The 27,160-nt window shown below is 39.2% G+C and overlaps 1 protein-coding gene across 4 annotated transcripts in view; it reads left to right on the plus strand.

The window, feature by feature from the left end:
- Positions 1–25,081, plus strand: part of LOC131047045 (protein-tyrosine-phosphatase PTP1) — an 85,390-nt gene extending 60,309 nt beyond the window's left edge. For 2 of the 4 annotated variants that reach the window (XM_057980851.2, XM_057980852.2), the window contains exons 6-9: positions 23,921–24,021; positions 24,154–24,295; positions 24,402–24,495; positions 24,781–25,081. In XM_057980851.2, coding sequence (XP_057836834.1) covers positions 23,921–24,021; positions 24,154–24,295; positions 24,402–24,476 — 318 coding nt within the window. In that variant the 3' untranslated portion in view covers positions 24,477–24,495; positions 24,781–25,081. Of the gene's footprint in view, positions 1–23,920; positions 24,070–24,153; positions 24,296–24,401; positions 24,496–24,780 lie in introns of all 4 variants that reach the window. The other 2 variants (XM_057980849.2, XM_057980850.2) reach the window with 1 other exon arrangement.
- The last annotated feature ends 2,079 nt before the right edge of the window (positions 25,082–27,160 follow it).

A 27,160-nucleotide genomic window follows, 5' to 3' on the forward strand; every position in this document is an offset into this window, starting at 1 on the left:
TTTCTATTTTTCACTTTTTTTTGGATTTTCTATTTTTCACTTTTTTTGGATTTTCTGGAATAAGAGAGATCTTGAATATCTCAGATTTCAACTTGAACGTTCAACTGGTTCCAGCTTGATTCCTTCTTGCGTAAGTCCAACTAACGATCCAGCAGTCACCTTCCTTCGAGTGTTTGAGAAAAAGCTTTCCACTGATCTTCCTTGGATTCAAGAGTTCGTGTTCACTGTCAAGCGCTTCTCAGGATCTGACGTTCAAATGCTCAGCCCTCCTTCTAGCGCCAATTCTGTTGTGCGCGGGAGGAGGGACAAAAGCTCTTGAGATAACCTCCGTAAATTTGAAGTGATAGAATCTGGAGTTCACGTACAAGCCCTCCTTCTAGCGCCAATTCTGTTGTGCGCGGGAGGAGGGACAAAAGCTCTTGAGATAACCTCCGTAAATTTGAAGTGATAGAATCTGGAGTTCACGTACAAGCCCTCCTTCTAGCGCCAATTCTGTTGACGCGGGAGGAGGGACAAAAGTCCTACACAACTCCTTGCGAATGTGATTATCTATGAACAGCTTGATAATGATCGAGGCATGATAGTACAAGCCCTCCTTCTAGCGCCAATTCTGTTGACGTGTATTTTGTACACAATCATACACAGAATAAAATACCTAAAGGCATCTTATCCTCTCTTGAGAAAATAGTCTCTAACTGCTGAAGATTCGCGTAAAGGATCAGTTAGGTAGACTCCAAGGTTCTTTTAGTGGGGTCTCCACGTGTGGACAAGCTCCAGTGGTATGATGTGATTTGCTGGAATCACAAGGGGACTTACATTGAACTTCCGATCTGCTTTGCTGGACACAGGCTCTTACTAACTTAGATTAAAAAAAATAGAAAAAGGATAAGGGCGAAGAGAGGATCTAATCCTAATACTAAGAATGTAGGAGCAATGACTTGACCTTTTGATGAAACTCTAACTAGGTCTTGTTTTGACATCAATGGAACATCTACACAAGACTAGTGCAATCTTCTAAGGGGAGCTTTATGATGTTCAAGTTATCACCGCAGGCATAGATACCATCCAAGTTGATGCATATCAATGAAGAGGCAACAAATTGAAATTGAGCTTAGGCTGAATGATTCCAGTTGACTACGCAAGGCAAGTCTGCAATCAACAAACTGCTAGTAGTATGGATGTACGAATTCCACCATCAATCAATCACATTTCCTCCATTCATCTAATTATCTACCATCTAAGATTGAAGACTCAACAAGAAACCATGCAAATTGCAAGAAAAACGACATATTTCACCATTACTTCAATGAAAATGGAGTTTGTTTACAATCAATGGCAACAATTTCTTGCCTTGTCCTCCTATTCTACTCTCTAACTACTTTCAACTATTTACAAATCTCTCTAATTCTATCTAAAAATCTCTTTCACTCTAATTCTCCTTTTACAAATGAAATGTTTGGGCTTATATAGTGCCCACAATACAATTTGATGGCTTAGATCAATTCAAGATCAATGGCCAAGATTTTACAATGAAAACCCTAATTAGGGTTTGTTACAACCATTACATAACATTTAATGCTTGACCAATGATAAAATTGTATTGCTTGGACACATGTCCCTTCTAGAAAAATCGACCAATGGATAGCCGGGGTAGGTACATCGGAGTTTGTGCCACCTTCCATGAGTTAAGTACATTGAATCTGGACATGCTGAGATGGACTTCTCTGATTGGAGAAATGATGACTAGGACGCCACCTCATCTGACACTTGAAGCTTGCTAGATATTTAATTTGATGTCGTTGAGAGGCTATCTTTGATTAACTCTTGTTCTAACTCCTTTTGTCCTTGATGTGCAGGATGATGTACCTCGCCTTGGAACGCTGGATTGGAAGAGGTCGCCCATGTCTTGGCTTGATCGTCCTGGCGAAGACCGTCCTTGATCCGGCTTGATTTTCCTTGAAGAGACCTCCATTTGACGCCTACACAACATTTCAAAATTAGTAACATGATTTTGCAATACATAACATAAATTAGAGAGCAAATTTTAGGAAACTTAATGATAAGTCCTTTATTAATCATTTCCTAAAAACAACTGAGCTAAGGCAAAACAAAATTTCAAAATTCAAAATTAAGGCAATGACGATCAAAATTTGAAATTAAAACAAGAGATCTTGCCATACCTTACTTGAGAGCTTAACTCTAAAATGCAAAATAAAGGAATTCGCCTAGGCAAAATTTGAAATTCGATAGTCTTGATGTGATCTTCAAAAGAACGTTCCTCTTATCAACTTCGCCACCCTTCAAGCCTTGGACGTGATCTTTTCTTCAAGTTAGCAATTTCGCCATCTTTGATATGTCTTTGACGTCCTAGGCAACTTCGCTCAAATAGAAACTTCAAGTTCGCCTCTCCTTTGGATAGTTACTAGTGCCTTCTAGCTTGAAATGAAATTCGTTCCTCCTTTGCCTTCTCCAAGTCGCATATGAGAGATGATAAATGATGATGTGAAAATGAAATAAACTACCCCTCCCTTTATAGCGCTCACACCTCTCACCACCATTTAGGCCGACTTTGTAAAAATAAAGCAATTTAAATGATTTTTAAATGAATAACAAGGGCCGACCTCCATAAAACAAATAAATACCAAGCGCTCCATTTAATTTTTTAATGAATTAATAATCAATTATTAAATGCCTTCATTTTTAATTAATAAATTCGATTTTCTTACAAGGCAAAAATAATCAATTAATACCAAGCGCTAAATTTAAATGCCATTAATTAAATATCGATTTTCCTAGCATTTAAATAAATTCAAAAATGCGTTTGAGCGCCAAAATTTTTAAAAAACATGGAAAATATGTACCTCATCGCCCTGGTCCCTGACTAAGGGACAGGAGCGATCCATCACTTGGTCTTGATTTTTTGCACTTTTGACGTTCAAAGCCTTTAACCTCACGTTGGAATTGGCATTTTCGCTAGGATTTTCAAACTTGAGTGACTTGTCTTGCAAATAAATGTCCCTTAGATGTGATATCGCCCTGGTCCCTTGAAGAGGGACAGGAGCGATCCTGAAGCTCTAGCCAAAACGTGTCATCTTTCATCCTTGGTTCCTCGTTCATTGCCTCTTAAAGGACGTCCTTGACCTTAGCTATCCTTGCATTGTCTTGATTTTGTCGGAACATGAGTGTTTTAGTAAAAATCGCCTTGGTCCTTGTCCAAAGGACAGGAGCGATATGAGTCCTTTAACTTAATTGATAACACTTTTACGTTCAAAACTCTTGCATATCATCTTCAAAAGACACCTTGTACCTTTTACCCCTTTGCAAAACCTTGACTTAACGTGATTTTTGAAGGAATTAGCAACTATAATCAATATCGCTCTGGTCCCTTCCTGAGGGACAGGAGCGAACTTCAAGTCTTTGGGTTCATGCTTGCGTTCTCCAACTTGCAATCACCATCATCGTGCAAAATAAAGTTCCTTGATCCTTCGTGATCACTTGATGCTTGATAAACTTTCAAATTTTAAGCCTTCATAAGAATTTCGCTCTGGTCCCTTGGAGAGGGACAGGAGCGATTTTAGCTCTATGGGCCTTATTTCACTTTGTCACCTTCAAAACTTATATTCAACGGGTTCGTAATGTGCTCTTCTATTCATCCATGCCTTGAGATCGGTTCAAACTGTGCAAGAAAGTCATCCACAACAAAAATCGCTCTGGTCCCTTCCTGAGGGACAGGAGCGAACTTAAGCATTTTGGTCCTTTGTTGACGTTTGATAATCTTCAATTTGTCTTCAACGGGTTCGATTGACCTCCTTTCTTGCCTTCGAACATAAAATTTGCTTGATCTTTGCCTAGATCGTACCTTATGAAGAATTTCGCTCTGGTCCTTCAGTGAGGGACAGGAGCGAATTTGACCCTCTAGGCAAAACTTCATCATCTCATTGTTTTTGATCAAGTCTGGATGCTCTATCATGCTCATTTCGTCCTTCACCATGCCTTTGATGTCTCGATTCGTCCAAACAAGGTCAGGAATGGCTCAACTAAGCATTTTCGCTCTGGTCCCTTGGTGAGGGACACGAGCGAAATTTGACTTGTCGCACTCTCGATCAGGACAATTTTAATGGAATATAACATTTAAGTATAAGTGACATTTCCTTCTATGTTTCTTCTTTCTTATACTTTAAGTTATATTCCATATATACTTTCAGGATGTTTGAGAGTGGTTTCAGACCTCCAGGAGTTATATTGCAAAATCTAGTTTTTGGAGGTTTTTTCAGTTTCCAGACTTAGTCAAATTCAGGATCAGGGCATTCCAGACTTAGCCAAATTTCAGGATCAGGACCTCACTCAAGCCGGACTTGCTACCCTGTTGATCTCCCCGACAGCACTTCAAGTTATATTCATTTGATAAAATGTACCTCTTTGGACCTTCTCACATCGTCAAGACGTTAAAATCTTGCAAGGACAAAGCAAAATTGGATTTGTAGCTCCGGTCCTTCACTGAGGGACAGGAGCGATTTAGGCAATTAGCACTGTTATGGACGTCCCAAAAATCTTCAATTTATATTCAACGCATTTATCTCATGTTTTTCCTTGTTTTTGAACGTAAACTTGCCTTGACCTTTGTCTGGATTTTGCATAATGAAGGAAATCGCTCTGGTCCCTGGGAGAGGGACGAGAGCTACAAGGTACCTCGCCCTGGTCCCTTGGAGAGGGACAGGAGCGATATGGTCAATATAGGTCATTCTCCTTCGTTTTTGCATATCAAATTATATTCATTTGGCAAAGTATCTTCCTTCGGACGTCCTCAAATCATTAAACTTTCAAAATCTTGCAAGGACAAGGCGAAATTGAATTTGTAGCTCCGGTCCTTCACTGAGGGACAGGAGCGATCTTCCCCCTGGAGGCATTTCTGTGCTCATGAAAATCTTCAATTTATATTCAATGGAAAGATCTCGCCGTTCTCCATCACTTCAAACGTAAAATTTGTCTGGACTCTGCAAGAATGATGAGATATTTGAAAACGAGCTCCCGTCCTTCACTGAGGGACAGGAGCGATTTTGCTCCTACAGGCCAAAATATCATGATTTTACACATTTTATCACTTCACAAGGCGAAAACAAATCATTTGAAATGCCTAGGATCAAAAATCAAAAAAGTCAAAATTTGGTCAAAATTACTCAATTGGACAAAATTCATGTTTCATCATCAACACTTAGACGAATTTAGACTCTGCGTCAACATTCCAATTGAAAATTAGACCATTCTGGCGAATTCATTTCATTCAAAATTTGCATTCTAGAAAAGGAAACTCAAAAGCTCTCAAAAGCGACTGGATTCTGGTCCGAAAAGACGGTAATTAAAACCCTAAGGCTTGACCCTAAATCCAGACAACTAACAAACTAACAAAACCCTAGAAAAAAGCAAAGCGAAAACGAACAAAACGAGCAAAAAACATGGGTCCCCATTTGCAATGGGGCGATGTGTGAAAACGTCACAACAGGTCCCTTGGAGAGGGACAGGAGCGCTCTTCATTTTAAGCCTTGCATTCCTTGCTTTCACGTTCAAAATCTCCTCCTTGGCGTCCAAAATGGGATTTTCATTCGGAACTTTGAGTTTAATTTACTCGATCCTTAGGAGGAGCGTACCTTAGGACATTTTCGCCCTAGTCCCTTGGTGAGGGACAGGAGTGATTTTTGTCTTTTGTCCTTGATCTTTATCTTCCAAATTGCCAATTCATGTTGTAGGGTAAGCAACGATCTCCTTCGCCTATTCTATGCATGCTTAACTCGTTTCTTCAAGGCAAAATAGACTCTCCCAAGATTTTCGCCCTGGTCCTCCAGTGAAGGACAGGAGCGCCTTTAGCCAATTGTCATCGAAGTTTGTGGTTCTCGCAACTCCATTTCACTCTGAAGGACTTCAAATATCATTCCAAACTTGTGCCTTGGCCTAGGTTCGTCCCAATTTGGAGAGAAGAGATAGTCTTTTAGGCTTTTCGCCCTGGTCCCCTGGAGAGGGACAGGAGCGATTTTGCAATTATGAATTTACTTGTGCTTTGCTAGCCTTCGAAATTATCTTCAATGGACCAATTACGCCCTCTTTCATTCATTTCAAACACGAAACTTGCCTTACCTTTTCAAGAAATTTGCCTTGTTAGAAAATCGCTCTGGTTCTTTGGTGAGGTACAGGAGCGATTTTTGTCTTTTGGGTTGATTCCCTCCCTTGTGGCCCACTCAAGTTATATTCAACGGACAGAACACACTTCCCTTGGCCTCTTCAAATCGTAAAAGCACTTTGATCTTGCAAGGAAAATGCAAATTTGAAATTCAAGCTCCGGTCCTTCAGTGAGGGACAGGGGCGAATTTTGCCCTCTAGGCCAAATCGTTTCACTTTTCATCTCGAAAATCCTTTACTGGGGAAGATATCACCCTTTTACAAGCCATGAACGAGAGTTCAAGTCCGAGAAAGGTCCAAAAAGGTATGTATAAAGAAAATCGCTCTGGTCCTTCAGGGAGGGACGGGGGCGAATTTATCTTAATCCTTCAAATTTCATCATTTTCAAGTCTCCAAAATCCTTAAAATCATCAAGTCATGTCGAATTATCTCCCCTGTAGACCTTGCACAAAACAAATTTAAAAAAGTCAGAGACCAAAATGCACTAAAAAACATTTTCGCCTTGGTCCCTGGGAGAGGGACAGGAGCGATTTCACTTTTCTAAGCTAAAATATCCACAATTTAGATCTTCAATCATTTCACAGGGCATAATTAGGTCATCTTTAAGGCCAGGAATCAATTATCTTGAAAAAGTGGTATGGTGCTTCAGGGAGGGACAGGAGCACTCTCTCTGTTTCAGGCATCATCTTATTTCCAAAATTTGATCAAAATTTACCTAGGCAAAAATGTACAATTTTATCCTCAAAATGCTAGCACTTAGACAAAATTTGAATTTTCCCCCAAAAAACCCTGACTAGACCTAACCTGAGACATATCTGACTTCCTGACAGGCTCATCTTATTTCAAAAATCGCAATCTTCGGGAGGATGCTTAATAACCTTCAAAATTTGACTGGACTCGGCTTGAAAATATCCAAAAGAAACCCCTAAGGCTTAGCCCTAACTCAGACAACTCACTCACTCACTTAAAACCCTAAAAGCAGAGAGAAGAACAAGCAAAACAAAAGCAAAAAGAGGGGGTCCCCATTTTAATGGGGCGATGTGTGAAATGGTCACAACAGTTATCCTGCAGGATCACCTAGACATGCAGTTGCTCCACTTGATTTTCCTCAGGATTCATCCGATCTTCTATTAGATGAACCCGATCCTATTGCACCTCCTGCATCTAATGTTGGCACTTCTACTCTTCGGCCTAAATGGTGGGCTAAGACACTTGTTGATCTTCATGATGATGAGCTCATCGAGGGTAGAATTGCTCAAAAGAAGAGCAAGTAGCTTGATTATGTCAATTTTGCTCTCATGGCCAACATTCACAGTGTGTATGAACCACAAACATACACAGAGGTGAAAGGGATACCTGAGTGGGAACAAGCTATGGCAATTGAGCACCAAAGCTTGTTGAAAAATAGCACTTGGGTTATGTCTGATCTTCCTCCAGGAAAGAAACCCATTGGATGCAAATGGGTCTATAAGGTAAAATACAAGGCTAATGGTACTTTAGATAAGTAAAAGGCACGTCTCCTTGCCAAAAGCTTCTCTCAGCGTGAAGGAATTGATTACGAGGAGACCTTTGCTCCGACAGCAAAGATGGGCACCATCAGATTAGTCCTAGCCATGGCAGCTCAGTGTGGCTGGAAGGTCCATCAAATGGACAGCAAGAGTGCCTTTTTGAATGGTGAGTTACAGGAAGAGGTCTACATGACGCAACCTCCTGGAGTCAAGGTTGCCGGCAAAGAACATCAGGTGCTCAAACTGGTGAAAGCACTCTATGGCCTGAAACAGGCTCCTCGTGCATGGTACATGAAAATTGATAAGTACCTCACAAATCAAGGTTTCCAGAGGAGTCCTTCTGACTCAAATCTCTATGTCAAGTCTACTGGCAGTGATATCATCATTCTGGTTATTTATGTTGATGATCTGATCATCACTGGCAGCTCGACATCTTTGGTTCAAGGAATCAAACAGAATTTATGCTAGTCTTTTGACATGACCAACCTTGGGCTTCTGCACTACTGCCTAGGTGTTGAGGTTTGGCAACAGTCTCATGGCATCTTCATTTCTTAGTCCAAATATGCTAGGGCTCTACTAGACAAGTTTAGAATGAGGACTGCAAACCTGCATCTACACCTATGGAGAGAGCCTTGAAGTTGTCGGCTATATTTGGTTCTCTAGTTGAGAATGAATCCGATTTCAGGCAACTAGTGGACAGTTTAATATATCTCACCTCCACTAGACTTGATTTGAGCTATGTAGTGAGTTACATATCCCGCTTCATGACAACTCCTACATCAGAACATTGGGTTGCAGCGAGGCGGATCCTGTGCTATGTCAAGGGCACTTCAGACTTTGGTATCCTTTATGGATGGACCAAAGATCCCAGACTCATCGATTACACAAATTTGGATTGGGTAGGCTTTGTTGATGACAAAAAGTCTACATCCGGATATGTCTTCAGTTTGGGCACAGGTGCTATCAGTTGGACCAGTAAGAAGCAATAGGCCGTAGCTCTTTCCTCGATTGAAGCTGAATATCGAGGAATAGTCAAAGCATCTTGTGAGGCAGTTTGGCTTCGTCGGATGCTTTCAGACATCCAACTGTCTCAAGTCGGTCCTACACCCCTCTTTTGTGACAATCAAGGGGTGTTGAAACTCACTAAGAATCCAGTCTTCCATGAGCAGACCAAGCATGTTGAGCTTCATTGTCACTTCATCCGCAAGTTGGTTGAAGATGGATATGTGGATTTGTTGTATGTTCCTACAGAGGACTAGACTATAGATATCCTCACCAAGTCCCTACTTCCAGATAAGTTTGCTAAGTTCAGGGGGTTACTTGGTGTAATAGACAAATTAACCATTAAGGGAGGGTATTAGAATATCCTTATTAATATCCTTATTTCTATTCGTTTAATGGTTAATTTTGTACGGTATTGTAAATATTAGAGTGTTTCTATTCTTGCTTCGGTTATCGTTTGTTTCTAATTAGAAACATCGATCCTTGTAACTCTATTTAATGATCGGTTTGATCATTAGTAAATACATCAGTTTTTAACCAAATACTTTCGTATTAAAATTGAGAAAATCTAATGAATAAATAGTAGCTTGAAAAACACTTCAAACTCAGTCCAATGTTTCTATTCTTGCTTCAGTTATCGTTTGTTTCTAATTAGAAACATCGATCCTTGTAACTCTATTTAATGATCGGTTTGATCATTAGTAAATACATCAGTTTTTAACCAAATACTTTCGTATTAAAATTGAGAAAATCTAATGAATAAATAGTAGCTTGAAAAACACTTCAAACTCAGTCCAATATTACTCTGAGTAATCCTCCAGCTTGAATAGCACAAGCTTGACAAAAACAATTGACATCAATGACAAAATGTCTAACAATCATGTGAAATCCTGATACAATAGTTAGGTAGATTCTTTATGAATTTATGATGATGGCCTCTGAAAAATTTCATCATAATTCATAAATTGCATATTACAACATTTTACATCTTCCTTTTCCCTCTTTGCACTCCGTCGGAGCCCCTCACATGACATTGAAGGTTGTATTTGTGGCTCCAACCCGACCTCCATCTTGCTGCTAGAAGGCAATGACTCCTTTGCCTCTACATTTGAATCTTTGATATTGATAGTGATAAAGATGATTATTTAAGTTGTTTATGCTGGTATGCACTCCCAAACCCTCTCATTGTAATCAAATTTATTATATGACAAGAAATCCAAATAACTATTGGGGGTTCAGGAGTTAAGACTCGAATGGACTTGAGGGGTAGTTTCCCTCGTGGGGGTTTGGGGGCAATGCCTCCAATGGAGTTGAGGAGAAGCAACCCTCGCGGGTTCCAAGGGCAGTGCCTGTAGTGCATTCTTTGTTGTGATACAAGGCGTCCTCGCCACCAAGCCCAAATTAAGGTCTCTATGAAACCACACACCATTTTCACAATTTTATCACTTAAGGGAGAAATTAGGTGTTTGACACATTCTTGTGAAGAATATTTGCTCTTCAAGTGTTGTGTGAGGAAGTGGAGGGACATTTCTGCATTTACAGGGCAAATTGCAACTTTTTTACTATTTTTCCGCTATTTTTTTCCATTTTTAATGCATCTAGCGAGTTTTCTTGTCAGACTTGCGGAGTTTTTGGCAAGTACTCCCTAAAAAAAGGTGAGTTCTCGTCAAGAAAACGGTGATACTTCCAAAATCTTGGAAAATCAAACTGGTGAGCTTTCCTATGAGTTACTTGGCAAGGCAGAAAAATGGTGACTACTTGTCTGCCAGCTATAACTAAACCATTACAACTTGATGTGTTGCATGTGCGGTAAATTTGCGTAATGCAATATTAACTAAATAACTTAACCATGATTATTACAATGCTCATAATAACAACATAAGGTTAGGAAATAAGGGTCCTAACAAATATAATTTAGAATGGGTGAGAGCTATAACTTTGTGGGCCAAGGGTTATCTTGGGTCTTGTTGTGACCTTTTTCACACACCGCCCCATTGCAAATGGGGACCCTCTCTTTTTCTGCTTTCTAGGGTTTTTGTTAGCGCCCGTGACCTTTCGCTTCAGTTTTACCAAGCCTTGCCTCAGTTTGAACAGTTCAAGCCCTGATGGTTGAAAGTTAGTTTTTGCAAATTATATGATTCCAGAGTGCAAACACCTTCAAAGCGCTTAGGGACGCCAAAGGATGAAAATCGCAATCGATTTGGACGAATTTGGACAACTTTCTATTTTTAGAAAGTTTGCTTTTTTGCTTTTTCCTATTTTTTAGGAAGTTTCGTTTTTGGCATTTCTAGCCCAATCCCCGATATGGCTATTTTTAGAAAGTTTTCTTTCTATTTTTAGAAAGTCCTCTTTTTGGCTTTTTCAGAATGGGTACTCAGGGTTTGCACTGCCGCCATTGACTTGCCTCGACCGGGATCCAAAATTCCCAAGTTCCGACCTAAAAAGCCAAATCCCTACAATTTAGGGGGCGTGATGCCTCAAATGATCCACCTAGGCATGGATTTCAAATTTTAAGTTAATCCGGTTAAATTTGATTAAACTGTGAAATTTTGAAATTTCTCTAAAAATTGGCTAAGTCTGGAATGTCATCCTGATCTTGAAATTTGATTGTCTGGAAAATTGGAGAATCCTCCAAAAACTAGATTTTGCATTATTAGTCCTAGAGGTTCGAAATCACTCTCAAACATCCTGACAATATATATGAAATATAACTTAAAGTATAAGAAAGAGAAATACCACTTATACTTAAATGTTATATTTCATATATAGTCAGCTCTACCTTAGCCAAAATTCGCCTTGATAGAGCCACCTCCAAAGTCCGCCATAGGTTGGGAGGTCATGTAGGAGCAACCTCCAAAGTCTGCCATAGGTTGGGAGGTCATGTAGGAGCAACCTCTAAAGTCCGCCCTATGCCTTAGCCAAAATTCGCCTTGATAGAGCCACCTCCAAAGTCCGCCAAGGTTAAGAGAGCCATGAGGAGGTGCCACCAAAGTCCGCCATAGGTTAAGAGAGCCATGAGGAGGTGCCACCAAAGTCCGCCATACCACATGGGAAGGCCCTCTAAACTCCGCCATACCTTGGAGAGGTAGGCAAAGTCTGCCAAAACTTGAAGAAGATGGAGATAAACTTCCAAAAAGTCCACCTACACATGAAAGGTCAAACAAAATCAACATGATGTCACAAAACTCGTCCAAAATTTCGAATTCTAAGACCAAAATAGAAAGTTTTCAAAAGGGAGAATATTGGAAGATTGGTAAGGATTTCGAGCCTAAGACCAAAATGGAAAGTTTTTAAAAGGAATATTTGAGGATTAGTGGATATTTTCGAACCTGAATCCAAAATAGAAAGTTTTCGAAAGAAGAATATTGGAAGATTAATAGATCTTTCGAACTTATAAACCAAATTGGAAACTTTGGAAGATATTTTCTTCAAACCTGGAAACATGACAATGCTTTCCAAAAAAGACTGAAGATGGAATTAGAAGTATGAGTTGGAAGATTTTAATGGTTTCTACTTGAGGAGTTAATTTTATTTACAAATACTTCACTTCAGACTTCATTTCTACACCAACAATTTCGAAGTTACTAAGGAGAGCTTAGTAAATTATTTCAGTTCGAAGATCATCTGGAGAAAGTTTTTGACATTTCTGGAAATTGGATAATCACTTTTGACCAAAGTTTCGCAGATTTTTGGAAGGCAATCAAATACGAGAAGATTATTTAACCTTTACTAAATTTTCTGAGTATTCTTGAGAGAATTTCTAGCCCTGCTTCTGCCCATTCGAAGGTGAAACCAAATTCACGATGCAGATTTATGGATTTTTTCTGAATATTTTCCAGGAACTTGAGAAATATTTTTTTCAAAATTTTTGGAAAGAAAATCTTTTTTTGGTTGTATGAATTTTTTTTGAAAGTTTTAACACTTGGTGGTAACCACATGAAAATTCGATTTTTATGGCTAAGTATGAGAATAAAAATCGTAAATTTTCCAACACAGCCATTTCGTAGCCCCGTTATTTTTTTCGAAATATTTTCTAACTTAAAATTTTCATTGTTTGTTTGCAGGTCCTAAACTCTATGAAATTCCAGGTGGATAAAGATGCTCCTCCAGAGTCGAGGATGGCTTCAAAATGGAAGAACGTCAGCGACACCAACCTCAGACACATCAATTTGAGGGAATTCAAGAAGCGAATGTTTGGTCTGGACAACCTCGTGCCTACCACCATTGCACGAAAGATGATGAAGAGCGGTATTGTGCATGCTACTGGCTTCCTCCCCACCATGCAATGCAATGAACTAGTAGTCGAGTGTGCCAAACATTACAACCCCATCAACAAGGACATTGTTGCACCCGATGGAAGGATACTGGCAAACATCAGTGGTGAGGCCATCAGAGAAGCCTTCAGGATCCCAGAGTATCACAACATAGTGTATATGGCAAAGGACGAAGCAGACAGTCTGTATCAGGACCACTTGGAAGAATATGACGCCATAGTTAACCATTCTTGGCTAGACAAGCCAAGGAAGGGCGCCTCCAAACTTCAGAGGAAGAGCCTAGTGCAAGCATACTTTAAGGAAGACATCGGAGACATGATCATCCTGCTCAATTGAATAATGGGAAGCCCTCAGGGAGCTCCATTCGAACCGTGGATGTATTATTTCATTAATGAAATAATCAATAGAGTAAAGATGATAGACTGGGCCAGGATGATTAGCGAGAACCTAGACAGCTAGCTGAGGAACCTAGAGACGAATGGGACTTTTTTCATGAGTTCTTACTTGTTCTATTCCTTGGCCAGGACCTACAGGTACAGAGGTCTCACTTGTAGAGGAGAAGTAGGGAGCAAGGAGAACCAGTTTCTAGTATATGATTGTTATCCTCAGCTCCACATGGAAGAGAAATTCCATCACAAAAGAGTGAATGATACTTTCCTTATGCACATCACTCGGACATTGCAAAGCGGGCTGCACCAAAGACTCTCTCAAGAGTCTATGGACTTCATCAGTCGGTTTGGATGTTGGTACATCCAATATCCGAAGTTCACTTACCTCTGAATCCAGGGATTCTCCGGACCTCCATACAAGCTTCCAACTTACCCTGCCAACTGAGTGGTGTTGCTCGAGGTTGTGAGACAATTAGAGGAATATATAGTGATTCAAAGGGATAAGCAAAAGAAGGCAGGGACGTCCTCACTTACAATAGGCAATGGGCTGGAAACATGTCCGTCATCCCAAGCTTCTGCAACCGTTGAGAAGGAACTAGCCTGGTATCCCCTCTATCAATACAAGGCAAGAAGGAATTTCGATCCATTCCACAGGATAAAGAAGATCGACGGAACGACGTTTGAGCACAGACCAGACTTAGAAGATTATTGGGCTAATGCAGCCAATGGCTTTGAGATCAGGAAGAGATTTTGGTCGAGAATTCCTTTGAGCATGGTGAGAGCAACGGAGGTATTCAAAGTTGTCGATCAAGTGGAAGAAAGCTTAGAGCTTCATCAGTTGGGCTTCGAAAAGATGAAAAACGAACCCCTAGTTTTGATAGATTGGACAGAGGGGGAGAAATCAGATCTAGCAGACCTCATGAGGTCGGTTGTTGAATATTCAAGGTGGTGGACGTCTGAAAAGACAAAGCAGTTAAAAGCCAAAGGTGTGACCCTGACCTACGAATCAATGGGAGTAGATGATCCGCTGTCCATCGATCCTTGTACCTCTACGGGTGATGCCCGAAATCCATAAAGTGTTGGGTCTCGGAAGAGGAAGGAGTTAGTGGGGAGCTCGGTGAAAATCACAGGGAAGAAGATCATAGGAGAGAGAAGGGAGTCCAGCGAAGGCCAATCCATTCTAAGTGCCGCTTCTATCATGCCTGATCAAAATGCAGTTAAAGAACGGGAGATGAACATCTGCATGGTTGATGATGAAGAGAGAATGCCTTCTCCTTCAGTTGAAGAAGTAATGAAGGAAGCTGTCCAAAGTCCAGACAGAGAGCAAGTGGAAACACCTACAGTCTTCTTGGATGGCATACCAGCAAACCCAGGAGAGGCAAATGATGAATTTGACCATAATACTGTCGACCAATCAACTGTCCCGGATTGGCTAAGGGAAAGAATAAAGGCTAAGGTCTCCAAGAAGGCCTGTTCTGAAGAGGTCACTGCAGTATTTCTGGAGAGGGTGAATGAGCCCACTATAACCAAATCACCCAAGCCCGTTAGGAAGTTTTCCTTAATTCAAAGAGACAATGCAGGGTTCAGGACAGTCTAGATAGTGGTTCCCAAAGAAGGAAAGACTAGGGACAATGTCATTGTAGATGATTACAAGATCACTACCATAGAGCTGGGTAAGCCCACCCAGGACCAAGAGGTCCAGTATTTTGACGACTCTTGCAGTGTTTTGAAGGCAAGTCTAGCCCATGAAAAGGAAAAGAGGAAGAAGGTCAAAGAGGAGAACCAGCAGTGGAGAAGGTACGTTCTCCATCTTACCAGACCACTTGACCATGAGATCCTAGTTACTCCTCCACAGCCTCTTTAGCAGGGATTGATGAAGGATTATGATGATATGAAGGGCTCATACACTCAAGCAAAGGAGTGGATTTCAGACGCTTCGGCGCGTGCTGACACACTAGTAGAGAATCTGGTATCGGCACATGACTCGGCCTTTTCCCTGATCAATCGTATCCAGGATCTGGCCATCAATTGGGAGGATATGAATGAAATACTTTCACACTTGAAGGTTATCCGAGGCTTGTCGAAGAGAAGCCTAGTGGAAGCGGGTATCATACAAACCGGAGATAGGTACGACTTTAGCACATGGTACTATGCCTTGGTCACTCGGACTGAAGTTCTAAAGAAATTCGAGACCAAGTGCTCAGAGACAGAGGGAAGTGTTAGAGAGATCCTGGGCAAGATATTCCATGTGGCGTCAGAGATCTGGAAGAAGGAAAGCATAAGGGAGAAGCATCTGCAACCAGAATCCAGTCTAGCTTCTTCAAGGATTCAGGGATGATTGACAAAGGCGATTTCTTGAAAATTGCAAATTTTCTCTTCATCGATGAAAATTTCCTTGCCCAAGCCGTTGAGTGGGAGAGCATCCTTGCCACCTGTACCAATGATGTGGAGATCATCGACTTCCAGATTGGCAGTTCGCCAAGTGTCGCCATGGAGGAGGTCAAGCTCATTGTGTCTAGATACGTCAAATCTCTGAAAGAGGAAAGTGGACACTCACCGCAATCAAATTAGTAGTTGCGCCACGTGTCACCCTCTTATTCATTTGAACTAATAGTGTTTGGGGAAACCCTAATTAGGGTTTGTAGCTATCAATCTTGGCCCTTGATCACTGTTTGATCTCGGCCATTCATTGATTTTCGAAAACTATATAAGGTTGCCTCCTCTCATTTGGAGAGTGTGAGGTTTTTGATATATTGTTGCTTAAGGTCATTTCCAGATAATATATTGCATGTGCGTTGCTTTGTAATCACTATTATTTGAATGATTTGCATGGTTTCAATCTCCTCAACATCTAGTTAAAGTTAATATAGATTTACTTTCATTGTTGTTAATTTGAGTGAAGGATTTGATAAGTATCAATTGATTGTGTATCTCCGCTCATACTTTTGGTAAATGGATGATTTCCATTCTACCGTGCAAAGTTAGTCTGAGCTTATCCCATGTGCATCCCGATATCTCGATCATAAGCACAACCCACTGAAGATTGTACCGGCTTTGTGTAGTTGTCCCTAGTGTGGCGAAGTAGAGTTTGGTTTCTCGAGAGCACACAGTTGACATCGTCTCCAGAGTTCATAGGATTAGATTAGCCTTCCTAACCCTATCTCTTTTTCCTTTCCTTTTGAAAGTCTAAATCCCCAGAAAATCCCAAAAAAGAAGAAGAGCCTAAAATTGCCAAATCCATCTACGTTCAGCAGTTCAAGATACTTGTCAACGTAAGTCCCCCTTGAAATTTCAGCATACACTACCCAAGAAGCTATTCCACTAAAGTCGCTTGTTCGCACATATAGACCTTGGAATCAGTAGTGATTTTTCAAGAGAGGATAGAATACCTTCGGGTATCCTATTCTAATGTTTGGTAGATGATAAAACAGACACCAACAGGTCTCAAACTTGACCAGTTTACGTCTCTTGGGCAACACATTGGGATGATTGAGCTGCTTGGTGGAGCCGAGGTTTATTTTTGGCGCTATAATCAATGTAAGAATGACTATAGGAGCTCCCATTAAGATAAAAGCCTATTGTGTGTGGTTTCTAGCCAAGGCATTAGAGCTTGCAGTGGGCTGACCAAACTGGGGTTACCAAAGGGACAAATTTTTGCCCTTATCAAAAAGTGCAAGTGGAAATAGACAATTTAAATCGAAATCTAATCCTTTGTCGAAGAAAGAATTTTGTGGGTCACCTACAGTGCTATCCTCAAGTATGTCAATAGTGGCCAACAAACACCCCTTCTTTTTGATACTGTCTTTAGAAGATGATAGGCCCCCTCTCTCACAAATGAACCAAGTATGTAGGGCTCATAGAAAGGACATTTTAGAATCAAGCAAGGACAACGATGATGAGCACATTATGTATATTTTTGTCATGCTTTTAATCCCTTTTCTTTCTTCTCACCATCCCTTTCCTTTATTTCTTCATCCACTTTACCTCGAAATGGTCATGCTACTCTAGTTTAATTTCCTAAGGTTATTTGCAAGATAGAACTAACTTTTGGATAGGAATTGGTAGCGGTTGAAAGTTACTTGCTGATCATTTCCATCAATAATGCAACCACTTTGCTACTTTTATACAAGCATCTTTGTTATTGGTAGCAAGTCCACAAGACATGATTGGTTCTATATCTGTTTGCTTTGTCTCTTTGCTTGATATTGTGGCTTTTGAATTTGTTTCTTTCTACAACAATTTGTTGATGTGTTTTTATGCACTGAGCAACATAGAATAAAATACTAAGTATTCTATCCTCTCTTGAACAAAATCTTCCCAAGTGCTAAACTACGTGATCAGATGGGATGACTCCAATGTTCAGAATGTTAGGTCTTGATCTTATACATGGATAGACTCACTGATTGTGATGTGATTTGTTGGAATCACAAGAGGAACTTACGTTGAACCTGAATGTTTGAATGTTGTTGGAACGTGGAAATTCACTTAACTTAAAAAAAAAAGATAAAAGAGATGAAGGGTTTAAAAAGCTAGTCTAATCCTAGGAATGTAAGAAACTGTGAATGACTTAGTGGAATTCTACTAGGCTTAACTCCACAAAGCTATTGCGATCTTCTAAGGTAACCATATGATATTTAAATCACCACCAACAACATAGACACCATCAAGAGGATGCATATCAATCGGTGAAGAGCAATCGAAGTTAAGCTTACAAAGAATTCAGTTGACCACGCAAAGTATTTAGCGATCAGTGAAATACAAGTAGTATGAACATGCGAATTACACCATTAATCATCCACAATAGCTTTCATCCATCTAATCAACACCATCTAACATGATAATAGAACAAGAAACCAAGCAATATGTAGAAGAAACAACACATTCCACCATGAATTCAATGAAAAAGATGTTTATTTACAAGCTTGGCAACCATTTCTGCCTTCTCCTCCTATCTTACTCTAACTATTTGCTTGCTACTTGCTATTAAACTATTAGTTGTTAACCTTTACAAATGAGAGACTGGAGCCTTATAGAATGCTCTCAATACAATTGAATGGCTAGGATCAAATCCACATCGATGGCCAAGATTACAAGATAGAAACCCTAATTAGGGTTTGTCACACCCATTACGTAGCATTTAATGCTTGACCAATGATAAAATTACAATAAATAGGACACATGTCTTTCATTAACTTCCAACCAATAGATGATGAGGGTAAGTACATCGAACTTTGTGCCCACATGTAGTAGTTATCCTCCTTGATGGATGATTCAAGTGCATTGAATCTAGACGTCTTGACTTGGAATGAAGTGATTGGTGAATGAAGATGATTGGGTGCCACCTCAGCTGTTGACTCCTTGTAACTCATCACAAGTTGTAGGTGATTGAGGCATATCTCTTGATACTCAACATTTCCAAGCTCAATCATGAATGAGAATAAGGTAGGAGATATTCCCAATTGCCTCATCTTCTAACTTTGATTAACTCTTTTGGAACTATCTTCTGCTTTCATCACATTTGCATTCTCTTTATCTTGCGTGGAAACTCCTTTGTCTTGGATGTGTTTCACTTCCTAACCTTGGAATCCTTTATCTTGATTGTCCTTGACCACCTTTGATCTTGAAATTCCCTTTCCTAGATTAGTCCCTTGGACTAGCAATGATTCTTGGATTTGCGGAGGAAATTCAATATATTTGAAAAATTTCTTCCTTGATACTTGATCTCTACACCTGCCTTGTAGTGCCTTTCCTTGTCTCTTGTCATGTCCTGAAGTTACCTCCTTGAATGTTATTGATGAGTCATTCATAATACTCTTGAAGTGTCCTTATGTTGAGTTCTACTTGCATGACCTGATTTGCTTGCTCCATTTGAATCTTTGCATGACTTAAAACTTGACTCCCTCATGGTGTTGAGCCTTCTTCGTGTGGAATCTTCAGTCTGAAACTTCATTTCTTAGAGGTCTGATTAGTATTTCTACTAAGTGGAAATAAGACTTGCTGCACCTCATAACTTACTTAGGCCGGGGATAATGATGGGTCAGGCTTGTGCCATGGGGAAGGATGGGTGAGGGATGTGCCGCAAATTTGATGATGCAAGGAAGGTGCGGGGGTTTCGAGGTGGATAAGGAAGCTTTGCCAGGGATATGCCGTGGGATGGAAGGCATGAGGGATATTGTCAAGGATATGCCGTGGGAAGAAGGTGATGAGGGATGTGTATCTCTCATTGTAATTTTACCTTCCTCTTTTGAGGACTCCTTACTTTAAATTTCTTCCTCAAAACATTTTCACCTTCCTTCACCACACTTCGTTCTCAAATTTTCAAGTCAACTTGCTATGTCATGGATTTGGAGGTCTCAAGCATGTGGTTGGAGATTTTAGGATGCAAGGCATATTTCGGGGATCTTGAGTAGTCAGGCATATGCCATGGGTTGGGAGTAGTCAAGCATGTAATCGGGGTTTTTAGGGTGTGAGGAAGGTGCCGGGTATTTAGCATGGCAAGGAAGGTACTCACTTAAACCTCTGCAAATCATGTCTGCTTTTAAGCACTTAGCTGATCCATGCATTTCACCTCCAATGTGATTTTCTCTTCACTTCCTCATCACTTAGCCATCGCCTTGGTAAGCTGATTTTGCCCCTTTGGTGAAGATTTTATCCTTGAATTTCCTTCTGGAAATCCAAGGAAAGCAACTGATACTCCCAGTTCCATTCTTTCACACATGCCTCACCTATCACTTATCTCATCGTCTGTTGAGATACAGATTTGCTTGAGGATTATTCCTGAGCCTCCATCATGGAATTCATGCCTTGACATGACCTAGAAATTGCATTGTATCCCCTCTCAAGCAATAGGTTAAAAGATCGAAAAGTTGAAAACTACTGCTAGGCTAGATGACTAAACTAAGACAACTACCCTAGAAAGCAAAAAGTGGGGGTCCCCATTGGCAATGGGGGGATGTAACGTCACAACACAATCTTTAGTTATCGTATGACTGTTTTGTAAAATGGTTTCGTATATAATAAAGATCATGTTACTCTGAGCAGTTTAGAGTAGTTGTTTGCTAGGATAAGGTGCAGCTTTCTTAATGAGAAAGGACTGATTATTAAGTGAAATTAGCCACCCTCTCCTTTTATTTTCCATACCATTTTATTTTTGCACTATAATTAAATCACCATTCTTTCTTCTTTATTTCAGAGTTATTAGAATGTTTATATGAAAGTGTCCCCAGTTTATCACTGAAAAGTATGTGCAAGATAGGAAACCTGTGATTAGTTCTGCTATTTCCATCAAAGCACAGAGATTCCATTGAGCTACTTAAAACATTTTTATTATGTATGTAATATAGAATCATAGATAATGAAGGTGCATCTGTAAAATTCTTAAGAATAATCTATCCGGGAATTGAAGTAACTTATTAAAGACAATATGGCGGTGTGCTTTCGCTCACTATGCTCAGTGCATATGGACCTTTACCACTCCCATTCTTAATACTTTGGTATTAATGCATTTATTTCATTGATTGTTTTGATTTCTTTTTATTTTTATCATTTTACACATTTAATTTCTAATATACATTGCAATATGCTGCACCTCGGTACCTTCAGACCCAGATTTCAGAGGTACTGAACCCAATACCTACACCCTGAATGTATGTGCATCTGCGCCTGTGAACTCTAGTGGTTTTGATAAAAAAGGATGAATGTATGCTGTTTAAAAAATGCACTCACACCTGTGAACCCTGGTGACTTTGATTAAATATACAAATATGAATTGGTACTTCTGTACTAATGTGTTTATTTCATTGATTGATTAAATTCATTTTTATTTTATCATTCTGTATTTATTTTCAGCTAAGTGCCGATTGGATTTGCCTACGGAATTGGGTGGATTTGGTATTTTTGGGTGCCAATTTTAACTCAATCCAGGTTGGCATTTGAATTTTTGAATCTATTTTTTTAATTTTGTGATAGACCAAATCTTTCTCCATAAAGAATCACAGTATTTCACATTTCAAGTGCTCCAAAAATATCCGCGGGAAAAGCCTTGGATGGAGCTTAGGGTATCAGGTTGCATGCCTAAGATTTTTTATAGTCATTTAAATGCCAATTCAAGCGTTATCTTGTCTTTAATATTCTAATTTAGTACGGTAATATTTATAGACTCTTTTTTAATTTTTAATATTCTAATTTAGTGTATATTTAATATATGATTTAAAATAATTAAATAATTAACATTATAAAATAGTTCTAAAATTTAAAATATTACATACTATATTAGTATAATTAAATTATATAATAAAATTATAAATTTAAAATAATATAAAAATTATAAATTATAAATTTAAAAACTTGTATTTTTTTGATATATTAAATTGACATTAAGGAGGCAAAACCTGAAATTAAAAAAATTGCCCTGCCTGAAGACAATTTCCTAGACCTACATCTCTGATCCATCAACTCCTCCATCTCCAGCTCGCAGGTCCTGGGACCAGAGGGAGAGCCAACAATGGAGATCGGCCACCTGCTCTCAACATCCCCACTATCTCTTTCAGCAATGCAATACACCTTACCACCTGCAATCCGTGAGACTCCTTATTCTCCTCAACTTGCCATATCAGAAATGGGCCTATCATCTCCTCCATCTCCAGCTCGCAGGTCCTGGGACCAGAGGGAGAGCCAACAATTGAAATCGGCCAGCTGCTCTCAACATCCCACTATCTCTTTCAGCAATGCAATACACCTTATCACCTGCTATCTGCGAGACTCCTTATTCTCCTCAACTTGTCATATCAGAAATGGGATCCATGTTCCATAATGGTATGGCAAAGTTAGGTGTGACCATACACCCCTCGAGGGACAGAGCCCAAATCCAGCCACTGCTATGCCCAGGTAATATTGCATATGTACCCTACACAGCTTTAACCAGCTTCTTCATTAGCAGTTTGACGAAGGCCTTATCCTCCCGTGCTTCCAGTAGCCATACCAGAAGAAGGGATGCAATGTCATTGTTGACTCCAAAAAGATTAGACCAACTCTGAAAATCCTCACCCAATATTTCCTTGATAGCCTCCAACACTTCTGGCTCCGAGACGTTGAAAATCTTCTACAGATGATGGTATGTGATCTTCCCTCTAGAAGCCATCTACTGCTCCTTCACACTCAGGTTGATCGTGGACTACTTGATGCATTTTGCCTACACCTGTCTTTTCGGGGAAGAAATAGCCCTCTCGTCACCTTGATTCATTCCCAGCGCCAATTTCCTGGCTTCCACAGCCAGAATCTTTCCATCTTGGTCTCTAAGGACCCAGGTTACCTCGAGTAGCTCCATTGAAATTTACTTTTACCCATCTCACCTCGGGTGGCTCCCATCTCACATTCTTTCTCAGGTTGAAAGAGGGATCAACCCACCCAACCCTGTAAGTGGGAGAGAACTTGTATAATTATACAACATATATATGCATATTTTTGCCATACTCACGTAGCATAACCATGCAGCCGACTCTGATTCCGATTTCAAATTTCTGTAATATATATTACATTTTACTGCTTCTTGGTACCTGCGGAGCCAGATTTCAGAGTCCTACACCCTCATCCACACCTGCAATGCTGGTAGTTTTGATTAAGAATTATGCATGTGTAGTGTTGAAAAATTGCACCCGCATCTGCCCCCACAAACCCTGGTGATTTGATTAAAAAGTTTTCTTGTATAGTGTTGAATTGTTGTGGTTTCTGTAGAGTGTCTCCCTCTTGCTATTGTCTCTAGTTGTATTTCCAGTCCCATTGATATTTTTGGGTCGTTTGTGGACATTAACTCCAACTGTGACAAACGATTAGGTGCAGGCATTTGTATAAGTTTACTAACAACCATGAACATGGAAAACACAAGTCAAAAGTATCAAGCTCATTAATAAACATAAACAAGAAAATTTTCGGGGCACAAGTTTGTGGCTAGGTGAGGAAATATTAAGCTGGTTGAGGTAAATTAGGTGTTAGCCAATGGAAAATCATTAAATATATGCATTCATGGCATAATTGTGTGGTAATTTATCTGAAGTGGTTTCCAAAGTTTCATATGAGAAACTTTTTTCACGAAGTGATGGATCTAGATTCTAAACGTCAAAACGTTTACGGAAATGTTTGAAGAGATTTTCAGACAACATTTATAGTTGGAAGAAAAATTATTTCAGTAATATTACAGTAGCCATTGTTTAGAATTTAGATCATACTTGGCTTCAAGCTTCGACATCTTGTTTTAATTTCCCAGTTAGAACTTTGTTTGAAGTGTCTCACTAATTATCACTGCAAATTTGTATCTTGATCATGCTTTACCTAAATGCAATTTTTTTCTGCTTTTATGTGTAGTCAGAGGAGCCACCGTTGTCTGTTCTTCATCTTCATCTTCAGTAATATTACAGTAGCCATTGTTTAGAATTTAGATCATACTTGGCTTCAAGCTTCGACATCTTGTTTTAATTTCCCAGTTAGAACTTTGTTTGAAGTGTCTCACTAATTATCACTGCAAATTTGTATCTTGATCATGCTTTACCTAAATGCAATTTTTTTCTGCTTTTATGTGTAGTCAGAGGAGCCACCGTTGTCTGTTCTTCATCTTCAGTATGCTGATTGGCCAGACCATGGAGTGCCTGAATCCACCAACTCTGTTCGCGAACTTGTTAAGATGTTGTATTTGATACCTCCAAATTTGGGTCCATTTGTAGTACATTGCAGGTTGACTATTTACTTGTTTTCCAATACGATTTCTGTGGGGTTAAAGTTTTTGAGGACTAATAAGGTTGATTGATATCCTTTCAGTGCCGGTATAGGAAGAACTGGTGCGTTTTGTACCGTAAGTCATACTATTCACAGGATTCTAGAGGGAGACTTATCTGCTATTGATATAAGTGAAACAATTCGTCAATTCAGAACCCAACGCATTGGGATGGTTCAGACACGGGTAATAACCTTAACTGTAGTTCTCTAGTCCGTTTGTTAAGCTTACTCTCATGTATATCCTTGTTCGGTACTGATAACCTTTACCTGTCATGATTAACTGCAATCAGGAGCAATACTCATTTTGTTATGCTGCCATCGTTGATGAACTGGAAGATCTTATTTCCCAACAAAAGACAAGTTAAAAGACATGTAAACCTGAAGGTACTCGATTATTTCTCATTAAATCACTAACCCCATTTTATTACTTTGTTTTCAATTAAATGCATATACCGTCGCAACCTTTTATGCCAGAAAGATATTATCCCACAAGAGGAGCTAGTTTGTGCTAGTTTATGCTGTTTATGGATTGCTTGAAGAACACAACGTAAAACGTTCGTTTTGTTCTGTGGAGAAATAATTGTTTGTGTTAACATGGGTAGTTGTATTGATTTTACGCAAATTTTTTGATGCCTGATTTGTTGCTTATTTTACTGTATCTGCATCCAGCCATAATCACAGCAATCTGTAGCAGGGTAGAGAATCTCAAGCAATTTACTCTAGCTTGGATTGCGACTAAGGGAAAGTTGACGAGAACATGCTTGAATGTGCATGGAATATCACTGGCCAGAATGAGATTCTTTTATCTGGTTCGCATTAGATGGAAGAAGAGATGTAATTACTTTCGTTGGAGAATGTACCTATTGAAGAAGATATAGTAGGGTTTAAACTTTGATACTCGGAAAATCAGGAAAGTTTATCGGGTGTTCCAATTGAATTCAATTTCATGATAAATTTAGTTTCTTAAACATGATTAAATGTTGTAATTGGGAATTTCTTTCATTGATTGCTAGCATTAGAGTCAAAGGAAAGGAGATAGCCAGTCTTCTTGAGCTGTTGACTTGGATAGGCATATAGAGCTTTGAACTTAGTTGAGTGGCATTGCATGTCGTTGTTTGGAGCTTTGCCCAGTTTTAATTGCATAACAGAAGTTTTAACAAGTAAATAAGCACCAATTGAATATGAATACTAAGGGTATATTTAGCAATTGGCAAAGTATTCCGGGGACGTGTCCCCCTATTTTTTAAGGCATTTCTCGAAACGGGCACACCCCAGCGATATGGGGATGGGAACATAATGTTTCCCTGCCGTTTCCAGAAATTAAAAATAATTGGAGACATACCAAGGATGCATCTTTTGCAAGGTGAACGTCCTCCATAGGAGAGTACCAAGTGCCAAACAGTTTTTCCCAATCAGTGAGGTAACCGCCCTCTTGCATTCTTTACCTTATTCCTATTTTAAGATCTCCACTTGTTCGTTAAGAGTCGAACACAACTAAACTAATGGGCCAAATCATCTTTGAGGAAGAATGCGGATTTATGTAAGAGAAATAAAAGAGACCACCACTATAATGCACAAGAAGCCTCAATTGACAAGAAGAGTAGACACGAATTATTATAATTATTATCATGATTTAAAAAAATTAATTAAACAAATGCTATTGAATTAATGAAGGTTTATAATAATGTTCACAAGGCCAAATAATTTATAGGATCCATAGATAGTCAACAATCTAAATTAGGTGAATTGTCAATATCTTGTCAATTTGATCTCCTTTGTTTTTGGATTTTGGATCTTTTGTTGTATATCTTGATCAAGTAATCTACAATTTTTGTTATTTTTTGTTTTTTATTTTCTGCAAATAGGTTATTTAAAGAGTCATTAAAATCTTGATGTAATCGGTCCAAATATCCTTATAAGCGAAACATTCCATAATGTAGTGTCATAAGCCATTCCACTCCACTAACTCCAAAAATAGTAATAGTATATTCTATATGCACACTCTTTAAGTCAATGTCTACTTTTCGATTTTACACCTAAGTTGGTGTGAACTAGTGCTTAGTTGAACCATTAACATTTTTTGCTTTCCATTTTATTTTTGTTCTTATATAGTTCTTTTATGCAATTGTTTGGCCCTTTTGCCCAAATAGTAAGGGCCCTTAGTATTTGGCCCTTTGGCCCTTATTTATCTTAGTTATTTTACGCAAGTGTTTGGCCCTTTTGCCCTTATTTATCTTAGTTATTTTATGCAAGTGTTTGGCCCTTTTGCCCAAATAGTAAGGGCCCTTATTTATCTTATTGTTTGGCCTTTTTGCATCTATTTGCATTGTGCGAGATTTTTCATCCTCATTATATCCTTTTTGCTCTACACATCTCCTAGCTAAGCTTATTGTGGAAATCAAGGCCATGATATTTATAAACATTAACTACTTGCAAGGAGTTGCTTTGATGACAAATTTCATAGAAACGTGATTTCTCTTCAAGGAAAAAATGGCGACCTTAGTTATGTTGGTATGCACTTGCATCCCAACCTCTAGCAAAACAATTCTAGAGCTTCCAAGTGTACCCTCAAATGAACCCACTTACCACCAAACTTGTCTATCCACTCTTAATCTATTAATGCACAACCCGAATAGTGTAGGAGATCATGCGCAACCTTGCTTGACCTAAATATCAGTCTTGAAACATTTTGTAAATCCTTGCATGGTTCTAATTTTGGCCTAAACTTGATCATACAACCTATGAATAGTAGACATACTTTTTAGGGATTTTTAACTCTTCCATTCTACTCCATAATTTGTTCCTAGGGACAATGCTAAATGCTTTCTTGGAGTCAATGAAGAAAATAAGTTCCTCCTTGTTTATCCCAAACCTTCTCAATCAATTAGGTAGTTTGTCTTTATATATTGGATTGTGATTTCATTTCATTTCTATTAGGTAGTTTGTCATCTCTATTCTTATTAACCTTGTCATATGACATTTTGAAGAGATAACATAATCTACCACACTTCCCCATTGTAGGTGTGACATGTAATGTTCCTTTAGCTTA

Source organism: Cryptomeria japonica, chromosome 7, assembly GCF_030272615.1.
Source record: "Cryptomeria japonica chromosome 7, Sugi_1.0, whole genome shotgun sequence".
NCBI lineage: Eukaryota > Viridiplantae > Streptophyta > Pinopsida > Cupressales > Cupressaceae > Cryptomeria > Cryptomeria japonica.